The following is a 10,333-nucleotide window of genomic DNA, read 5'->3' as shown; positions in this document are numbered from 1 at the left end:
CTTCACGCTCTTGGCGCAGTGACCCCACAGTCCCAATGGGGAACGCCCTCGTTCCAAGGATCACGAAGCCTTTGCTTCTGCGGGGCTCCCCTCAACCCTACCTTCAGACCTGGCCAAACCATCTGTTGTGCCTTTGTATAAACATCCTCCTTATTTAAACATGGAGAAAACTGGCATTTCTAAAGGCACAGCACCCGTTATATAAATCTAAAGGGGAAACAATGAGAAAGAATTTTATATGAAGTTTTATTTTTAAAATATAAAAAACCACCACACACCAAGAGACTACGACATCCTCTCACAACGCCTGCTTACCTCAGTCTTGAGGAAGAACACCGACTTCCACACTAACGGACAACTGCCCCTCTAGCCCTAAGTCACTCAAAGGAGACCACCACCTTGGCCACCTGGCATCATGAGTTCCTTAGTGGGATCCAGTATTGCTCCAAGAGCTCTGCTTACACGGCAGAAGACTCACAGTGTCTGCTTCCCTCAGAACCCATCAATCAGTCTCACATGCTTGGGGACTGCTGTGCGGGGACGCCTGGTGTGGCCTGGCGAGGCAGAGTGTACATGGCCCCCAGGAACTGGTCTGCAATCCTTCCTGCTTCTCGCAGTCCACTCAGCAGAGCGCCGTGGACGGTGGCTGGATAATTCCGGATCGTATGCTCTCCAGCGAAGAACAGTCGTGGAATCGGCTATTGCAGGTAAACAAATGGAGAGAAGGATCAGCCAGTCGCAAACGGGAACTTTTCTTTTTGTTGTGTTTTAACTGCCAGATTCCTATCGGCCTTCGAAGGCTACCCCGCCAGTCACAGATCATTGTTCTACCAAAAAGGATCTCCCTCATCAGCAAGTATTCTAGAAATGACCAGTAGAAATGCAACAGTAAACCTCAGCCAAGCCAGCCTTAGTCCTAGGGTAAAGCAGGACTGGACCTGTTCTTATCACTGGATGCTGGGGGACACCCAGTTCTAGAGCTTCCTTTGCCTCCTACAGTACCTCCTGGGGCACAGAGGTTCCTGATTACTCTGCCACTGAAGCCAGTGTCTAACTCAGGACACCCCTGCTTCTCAGCTCCGGAGTGGGCTCACAGGGTCCTGAGCTCTGGAGCTGGGTCTGGCACTAAACAAGGACCCCTTAGGGGCATGTCCTGGAATCTGACATGTTCCTAGTGTTGGACACCCTGCAATAATCCTGTGAGCCATTACAGAACGGGGTGCAACTAAAAAAATGTGGGTTTTTTTGTTTTTTGTTTTTTTAAAGGGGAAAAAGTTTGAATAAGGGAAAAGTAATTGGCTTAGCCTATGGATTTTTCCATTCTGAATATGGACTGCCCAGATTTAACAGAGCCGGAATGTGAGGAATCAGACACAAGTAATATTGGTCCTCCCTTTGATGCTGCTCTTGGTTATTTGAAAGGGTCCAAGGAGAGAACAACTAAAATCTAACCACCAACACCAGAACCTCCCCTACCCCATAAGAAAATAAGGAAATCCTTATTTGGGCTTATTCCCAAATAAGCCCAGGTAGTTTGCCAGTTTCTTACCTGTGGAGCACCTGGAATTGAGGGGCCAGGAGTGATTGGCTGAGCCATTAAGTCATAGTCATTTCCAGAAGATCCTGCAGCGACATATGAATAGGAGCCCCGGGCCCAGGGATCAGCACGCCAGCGAGATACCACAGTTTCCTTGGGCTGAAGAAAAAAGCACGAACAGAAGTTACTCCAGGGCAGAGGACAAGCCAGTCCTCTCTGAAAGGTGGGAAAGCTGTGGTGGGGGGAATACAACAGAGCAGCAAAGGCGAAGAGGCAGGAGACATGAGTTAGCCAAGGAATTGATGCTTCCACTGTCAAACACACAAATGGCTTCCAACTAAGCATCCACGTTCCCCTGCCAGGGAAATCTATACATCTACCCAGGACTTGACCTTTATAAGGTCAATGAAAGCACTAATATGCCTTCTTTCAAAGGAATCATAAGGATCTAGTGCTTCTTTCAGTGGGCCTAAAGAACAGAACAAAGTACCAAGCTACTCTTCCATGAGGGAGTCTGACCCTTTCAACTCAAAGGCAGGAGTGGCAGGACTCCACACGCAGCGATGATGGATGGGGCCGGCAGGGATATGCAGCAAACCCTTCTCAGTCCCCTAGGCCAGGTACTGGGCGGGGGGCTTTCCTGAATCCCACATTGACACACAGACTCCAAACACTCGCATTCCTGGAAACTCAGCACACCTCTCAATTCTGGCTGAAACTGTGCTGTGTCAGACCCCGCTTCAGTGTGAACCTTGATCCCCACTTGGCCCTTCCCACTTACTTACCTGCGGCACTGCACTGCTGCCAAAAATTCCTTTGAGGATGGCCAGGCACCGGCCGACAATCACATCATCGCTTATGTTTTCCATGATGCCGGCAGCTTCTCCTGCCACTAGTGCCAGTAGTATTGGAGCTAGAGAAACAGAGAGAACAATTCCAGGGTTTTCCTACAGACTTTTCTCAAGAACTTCTTGATCAGGCCCTACATTATTCTGGGCACCCGGAAATAGGAGGACCCACAGACAGACATGCAACACTCCTGCAAGAGACAAGTTAGGTTTCCGAAATTGCAACTCAAAATCTATCCCTTAGAAGGCAGCTGGCAAAACTCTAGTCAGTAGAGTGTGACTCGTGTACTGAACCGCCTTATAATTTTGCAGATACAGAAATCTTGAAGACCTAACTTCAGACCCTGCTTAAAAAAAACCCAAAAGGTAATACTGTATTTTAGGCATAGAGTCCTTAGCTCTGACCACTCTTAGTTTGCTCCATGACAAGAGCTACATCCTTTCAACTACTCCAAACCCCTCTCAGCTCATCACCACCTTCGCCCACTCATTCGGAGACTATTTAGGCAACAGACTTGTGTAACAGGCACAGTACGAGATGCTGGGACACAAAAGCTAGGAACTAGACTGAACAACCCCATGGATCAATAGAGATGTATCACATAGCTGTAATTATGAACTGCTAAAAGCAAATGAAGAAAAACAAAAGAGAAAAGAATACAGGGACTTAATTTAGTTTGAGGCAGCAGAAGTATGTGTGTCCTAGAAGGCCTCTCTGAAAGCACGGCAGGTTAAGGCCAGAAAGGCTGGGCAGGGCATGCCACGCTGTGGGGAAAGAGAAGAAGAAAAAAATCTCCGTGGGCCCAGAACACACAGAACATGCAGACGCCCTGAGGTAGAAGACAGGAGATCCACTTGTATACACACACACAAACGTTTTAAGCACCCACAGAGAAGAGCAATCCAGTTGTAGAAGAAATTAAAATAGGAGGCAGGGGTTTGATACATAGGTTCTAAAGGAAGTAGTCCAAAGATTCAGGGGCCAGTCAGATACAAAAGTCTGAGAATTAGGAATAAAAAGTTTCCCCTATGGAAGCTTCCCTGGTTCTGCACCTCCTGGCTGGGTTGATTCTTCTTTTTACATTCCTTATGCAGTGCCCTGGGCTTTCACTCTGGTCCTCTACTAACAGCCCCATTCCGAGAAGGCTCACCTTCTTAGTGTACTTCCCACTAGGATGTGAGCTCTTTGATGAGGGGTATTTTTTTTTTTCTTCCATATCCCCAGCACCTAGCAGGAATTTCTGGGATTGCTGGTTTAATCAGTGAAAAAAAAAGCCATACAATATGTATTTGAGAAAACCCAGAATATTTCTAATTCTCTATTCCTATAAGAATATGAAAAACATTAAAACCAGGAAGCAGTTGGGGCGCCTGGGTGGCTCAGTGGGTTAAGCCGCTGCCTTCGGCTCAGGTCATGATCTCAGGGTCCTGGGATCGAGTCCCGCATCGGGCTCTCTGCTCAGCAGGGAGCCTGCTTCCCTCTCTCTCTCTCTGCCTGCCTCTCCATCTACTTGTGATTTCTCTCTGTCAAATAAATAAATAAAATCTTTAAAAAAAAAAAAAAAAAAAAAACCAGGAAGCAGTTACCTTTATAGAGGTTCCAGAAGAGGAAGAGCTCACCCCTGCTGGCCGTCGTGCTGCCAACGTGCCCGAACAAATTGACGCTTGGGTCCCAGAACACACGGTCAAAACACAGCACCACCTGTTGTAAGAGGAGCCCGTGAGCTGATGACAGGGCTCAGAGAGCAGGGCTTGAAGCAGAGCTGTGCCTCGACAGGAACTACTGCTTCTCAGGCCTTACCAAAGTTTCCTCTCATCTACTCTCTGCATAAGCCCAGAAATCCCTGTCACGAATGTATTATTGAAGACAACATTAGAGCTGTTTTTGTGGGCTGAGGTCTGTAAAATGATCCCAGAAGAGTCAGACCTCATCTGTGTGTGTGTGCATTTATTAAAAAAAAAAAAAAAATCAGGGGCGCCTGGGTGGCTCAGTGGGTTAAGCCGCTGCCTTCAGCTCAGGTCATGATCTCAGAGTCCTGGGATAGAGTCCCACATCGGGCTCTCTGCTCAGCGGAGAGCCTGCTTCCCTCTCTCTCTCTCTCTGCCTGCCTCTCCATCTACTTGTGATTTCTCTCTGTCAAATAAATAAATAAAATCTTTAAAAAAAACAGGCACCGAAATGAACAGAAATGAGCGAACGGACAGGCCTCTCCCCCTCACCTCTCAGAGCCGAGAGCACAGCACAATGTGCAGAAACGCAAACCCCGATGATCCTCGCCGACCACACCACGGGCACGTGGAGAGATGCCCAGGGCCAGTACCTTGTTCAGGTTGCCGAATCCCATCCTCTGGACGGCGGACGTCTTCCACTCGGGAAGGGGTGGCACAAACTGGACGGCGGGGGGCTGCTGCTTCAGCACCCCCAGGGGCAGCGTGCACAGAACGGCGTCACACTTGTAGATGAACGTCTGGCTCGTGGAGCGGGTGTTCACAGCTATCACTTCACACCCTAGAGACGGTGGAGGGAAAAGACTTGACTGGCGATAAGGATGGTACAGAACATTCTATGCGTGGGAGCATCAACATATGATCCCATGAATATCCTGTTCTCTTCACTTTTTAATACAAGAAAACCAAGGTGGCGGCGAAGTGACTAGACGGGCCCCTGCAGGTACGAATCGCCAGGACTCAAGCGCTAACAGTCAGCTCCGGAGTCCCGGCTCCCCACCACCGCACTTGTCTGCCCTTCCTCATTCACTGGTCATCCAGGCTAACAGCCTTATTAGTTACCAAGGGTTAAGTAAATTGCAACCAAAGTGAAGAATAAAGGTCTATAACAGTAGAAGCAGTGCCGCCCCACGGTGGTTAGGTGCTTGCTAAGGAACGAGAGGGATGACCCCAGAAGACCGTGGTGCAGACTGACGGATGCCACTGGCGCGCAGGGCGTGCCCTACCAGAGATGGCGCCGGGAGGCCTCGCTTGCCAGAGTCTGCAGAAAGCTCAGAGTGGACCACAGCAAAGGCACTGAAAAGAGTGCCTTTTCCTCATTTGTGTTTTCTTTTTCAGTACGTACCCATTTACTTCAGAAGATTTCAGAAAATACATAAACAGCTCAAAACTGGTAGAAAAGCTCAGTTCATGCCCCCTTTCCCACTGCTCTTCTTCACGTGCCTGCAAAAGGCTATTCAAAGGCTACAGACCTCAACATCAGCTAGAAGCTTCAAATGAGGGGAATCAAATGGAAAATGGTCTCGGGGGCTGTAAAAGTTAAGAACATCTGCGGTCGTCTCTGCAATTCTAGAAGAGCGGCCATGAAGGGCAAGCGAGGTTGACGGCCACAGCGCCACTTGTGGCCACGAGGGCCCTGGAGGCAGGGGAGTGCGGTGATTCGCTTTCATCAAGATTCTCGACTACTGATTCCAGAGGTGGGTGGACAGCAGGTTCTCTGAGCTCCACGTTAAATATGCCCTGAAACCAGCAACAGTGAGCACTGAGCCTTCGGACTGTGGGAATCGGGGTAACGCCACCTCTAAGTGTGATGCTCCCAGTATGAGAAACCAACCCGAGTGGTTAGCCCCTCTGCACGGGAAAGGCTAGAATGGATCCGAAGAGGAAGACCCAGACGGTAAAATACAAGGAGTGGGTCCCATTGTGCCCAGAGGCCCAAATCCCAGTCTTTAAGAATATACTTTGTGGGGCACCTGGGTGGCTCAGTCAGTTAAGCATCCGCCTTTGGCTCAGGTTGTGATCCCGGGGTCCTGGAATCGAGCCCATATGGGGGTCCCTGCTCAGCAGAGAGTCTGCTTCTCCCTCTTCCCCTCTGCCTTGTGCTTGCTCTCTCTCACACATAAATGAATCTTTAAAAAAAAAAAAAAAAATCCAAACTCACCGGCAGTTGTTATATCAAAGTAATTCACACACCAATTGGAAACCTGCCTCAATTTTTTGATTTATGTAACGATGGATCAGACTGCCCAAAGGCTCTACAGGTCAATCCTTTTGTCATTACAGATTTTCAAAATTACAAGTCATAGTTTATATGATACAACATTTTATCAGGAAATGTACCTAATGTTTTTTTCTGTAAGTCAAACTCAACAAAAGATTGGTACCATGTTTCAGAGTAAGAGACTTATCACCCCAGTGAAGCAGGGACATACCCGAAGCCGTGTAGCGAACCTGCCGCACCGCTGTGTTCAGTTTAATGTCTAGGCCTTCCGCTAAAGCCACAGGGACACACGAGTAGCCATTCCTCACTGTCAGGTGGCTGCCAGTAAACTCAAAGTCATCATCCTAAAGAGGACAGAAAAGTCCATCCATATTTCCTTAATTTATGCCATACATCCTGAATTCTGTAAGATTTACACTGAAAAACAACTGTTTGTGGAAAACAGTCAATATTCTAAGGCAGAAACCAAAGAACCACCATTCAGTATTCGGTGACAGCTATCCCAGGAAACTAGAGGGAGAAGACAAAATGCTTACATGTCCCTAATGGTCATCTCTTCCCTAGACTGAGTTTTCTCCTCACAGTCTCACACCCAACCCCTCAGGCGGATTACCTGGGGGCTGGGGGGGGATCTCTCAGAGAAAGAGGATTCAATAAATTCAGATGTTTGGCTTTTGAATGCACTACAGATTTGGTAGAATATCAGATTCACCACCCTAATTATGTTTTCTTTTTTTACCTGAGAGCAAAATCGGTTTTTATTTCTTAAACTTACAGACTTGAAGGATGAGAAAGGCTTCCAAAACTAAAGTTAGTGAAACTAGATAAAAACAATCCAGGATTATAAAGACTGGCCCAAGAGGCTCCCTATAGTAAAGAAGTCAGCATTTGGCCTGGAAGGAGCCCCAAATGATCTTACTTCTTTGAATTTACTGAAAAATTTTCTCTGTAGAGAAAATTTTGAAGGCTAGTCAGTATTTTCTAATCTCATGAAATTTCTGGGAGAAAACAAGCATGATTCTTTTGAATTAGATAAAAATATTGGGTTGGCAGAACTCTCACTACTTAGTGACTGATTCATCTACTCCCCATACTGATCAGTTCAAATCACCGACACCCGGACTTTTAATAAGATGACGAATGGATATATATTGAAACTTCAAATGATAAAATCAGTGACAAGGGTCTAATTTAGTAATACATGGAAAAACTATAGCAACTGTAGACAATTACAATTGTAACTGTCTATTCTGTAACTGGAATTCTTTAAGATTTTTACCACTAATAGGTCCAATCCTCACTCTAAGTCAAACACTAAAGAATATGGAAGTATAACCTGAAGATTAAGAATTCGAACTAATTTTATGAGCAAAATGTACAATGGAAATGAAAATACGTGAGTAAAAGTCTAATATTTACTTCTGTAGTCTTAGGTCTGGTCAAAGTCTCAGATTTAGAGATTGAGCCATTTAATTTCTAAGAAGCTCTGTGACTTCTCACCAGGTCAAGAGTAACTCACACTTGCAATACTTAACAGTAATTTGACGAAAGACTAGTGTAAAACCTGTACACTGAGAACTGTAAAACATTAAAGAAAACCTAAATAAATGGAGATATACCAATACCAATCAAAATCCCAGAAGGCATTTTTTAATAGAAACTGATAAGCTGATTCTAAAATTTTTATGGAAATACAGAAGACCTAAAGTAGACAAAAAGATTAAAAAAAAAAAAAAGCTGAAGAACGTACACTACCTAATTTCAAGACATACCATAAAGGAACAGTAATCGAGACCACATGATAGTTGCATGTGGACAAATGAGTGAGTAAAAGGAATAACCATGAACAGCCTCATCCATGGTCAAGCGATTTTCTAAAAAGGTGCCAAGACAAATGAAGAAAAAGGATGGTGCTAGAATAATTAGAAAACCATATGGAAAAATATGAACCCTACCCTCATATCTCATTGTACACAAAAATTAACTCAAAATGAATCAGAGACCTAACATTAGGGCTAAGTCCATAAAACTTCAGGAAGAAAACAAGAGAAAATATAGTGATCTAAGTTTAGACTTTCAGGATACAAAAAGCACAAAGCTTATAAAAGAGAGTTGAGGAAATACGAAATTCATAAAAATAAAAAGTTTTGCTCTGTGAAAAATACCATTTAGAAAATTGGGGGTGGGGGGGACCAGAAGAAAATATTTACAAAACAAATCTGACAAAATATATCAACGATCGAAGGAACATAATGAACTCTTACACAATTTAATGAGAAGACAACTAGATTTGAAAATAATGGGCAAAAGATCAGGGGCACCTGGGTGGTTCAGCAAGTAGAGCCTCTGCCTTCGGCTCAGGTCATGGTCTTGGGGTCCTAAGATGGAGCCCCGCATCAGGCTCTCTGCTCAGCGGGGAGCCTGCTTCCCTTCCTCTTTCTCTGCCTGCCTCTCTGCCTACTTGTGATCTCTGTCTGTCAAATCAATCAATATTTTAAAAAATAAAATAATGGGCAAAAGATCTAAACAGACTCTTCAAAGAACTGACACACAAATGGCCAGTAAGTACAAGAAAAGGTGTTTCACATCACCCACCATTCGGGAAATGCAAATTACCACCACAATGAAATGTACTCTACACCCATTAGAATGGCTGAATTTTTTTAAAAACTGCCAGTACCAAGTGTTCATGTGGACGTGGAACAACTAGAATTTTCATACACTGCTGGTGGGAATGCAATTTGGAATAGTTTGGAGTTTCTTATAAAGTTAAAAATCTATACTTAAGACCCAGCAGTCTCACTCCTAGACATATACCCAAAAGATGGATGTGACTGTTCACAGCAGCTCCAGTCACTTACAGCCAAAAAGCCTGGAAGCAATCCGAGTGGCCACCAGCGCACCCGCGAACGGACAAGCCATCTCCAGCGCACCACACGACAGACTAAACGATGAAAAGAAACCAACCACTAATATGCCAACAACACACGTGAATCTCAGCAACTCTGCTAAGTGAAAGAACTCAGACACACAAGGCTATATTCTGTATGGTCATATGCCATATGGTTCAACATATAGGCAATTCAAGGAAAATTAAAACTACAGTGACAGAAAGGAAACCAGGGGCCGTCTTGGGCCAGGAGTGGGAGGGCTGGGTGGGGACTGACTGCAAAGAGTCAAGGGAGAACCTTCCAGGATGGAAATGTTCTGTATCTTGATTATGGTGGTGATTTAAGACTATGTACGTTTGGCAAAACTTGAACTTGTTTGCTTAAAATAGGTAAATTGTACTGTAATGTAAATCTTCTCTTAACAAAGCTGTTTAAGGGGTGCCTGGGTGGCTCAGTGGGTTAAGCCGCTGCCTTCAGCTCAGGTCATGACCTCAGGGTCCTGGGATCGAGCCCCGCATCGGGCTCTCTGCTCAGCGGGGAGCCTGCTTCCCTCTCTCTCTCTCTCTCTGCCTGCCTCTCCATCTACTTGTGATTTCTCTCTGTCAAATAAGTAAATAAAATCTTTAAAAAACAAACAAACAAACAAACAAAAAAAAACAAAGCTGTTTAAACACACACACACACAAATTAAGTTTCTCCTAAGACCCCTCTCAAAGACACATGCAACAAAATAAATGATAAAGGAATTTTACCTGGTCCCAGTGTTTAAGGGAGAGTGTAGAGAGAGGCGTAGCATTAGCAAATTCAAGATTTGCAAAATGCCAATCAAGTATTTGTCTGTCTCTTGAGGAGAGATACACGTCACTGCAAAATGAAAACAGAGAGGCACAGGTCACTAAAGGACTACTATCCTCAGTGGACAGATGGAGACCATCTCAGTAACAGGAAACCTAAGCCTGGTACTGTGTGCCTTATACAAAGAAAATACAAGTCAAAAAGTAGGACCTTATCTGTCTCATAAACTCCTTTATTACTGGTGCTGAGAGCAGTGCCAAGCACACTACCTAAAGCAAATTACTATCAGGCTTCATTTGCGTGGGGGGTGCGG

At 45.2% G+C, this 10,333-nt stretch overlaps 1 protein-coding gene across 2 annotated transcripts in view; it reads right to left on the bottom strand.

Moving 5' to 3' along the window:
• Positions 1-227: 227 nt before the first annotated feature.
• KDM1A (lysine demethylase 1A) overlaps positions 228-10,333 on the bottom strand; it is a 60,764-nt gene continuing 50,658 nt past the window's right edge. For both annotated transcript variants that reach the window (XM_059376599.1, XM_059376600.1), the window contains 7 exons: positions 9,978-10,089; positions 6,546-6,678; positions 4,707-4,894; positions 3,973-4,087; positions 2,323-2,450; positions 1,550-1,696; positions 228-698 (listed from right to left, as the gene is read on the bottom strand). In XM_059376599.1, the coding sequence (XP_059232582.1) occupies positions 513-698; positions 1,550-1,696; positions 2,323-2,450; positions 3,973-4,087; positions 4,707-4,894; positions 6,546-6,678; positions 9,978-10,089 (1,009 nt within the window). In that variant the 3' untranslated portion in view covers positions 228-512. The remainder of the gene's footprint in view (positions 699-1,549; positions 1,697-2,322; positions 2,451-3,972; positions 4,088-4,706; positions 4,895-6,545; positions 6,679-9,977; positions 10,090-10,333) is intronic.

The sequence above is a fragment of the Mustela nigripes genome, chromosome 14 (assembly GCF_022355385.1).
Source record: "Mustela nigripes isolate SB6536 chromosome 14, MUSNIG.SB6536, whole genome shotgun sequence".
NCBI classification, from domain to species: Eukaryota; Metazoa; Chordata; class Mammalia; order Carnivora; family Mustelidae; genus Mustela; species Mustela nigripes.
This window is presented reverse-complemented; position numbering and strand designations above follow the sequence as displayed.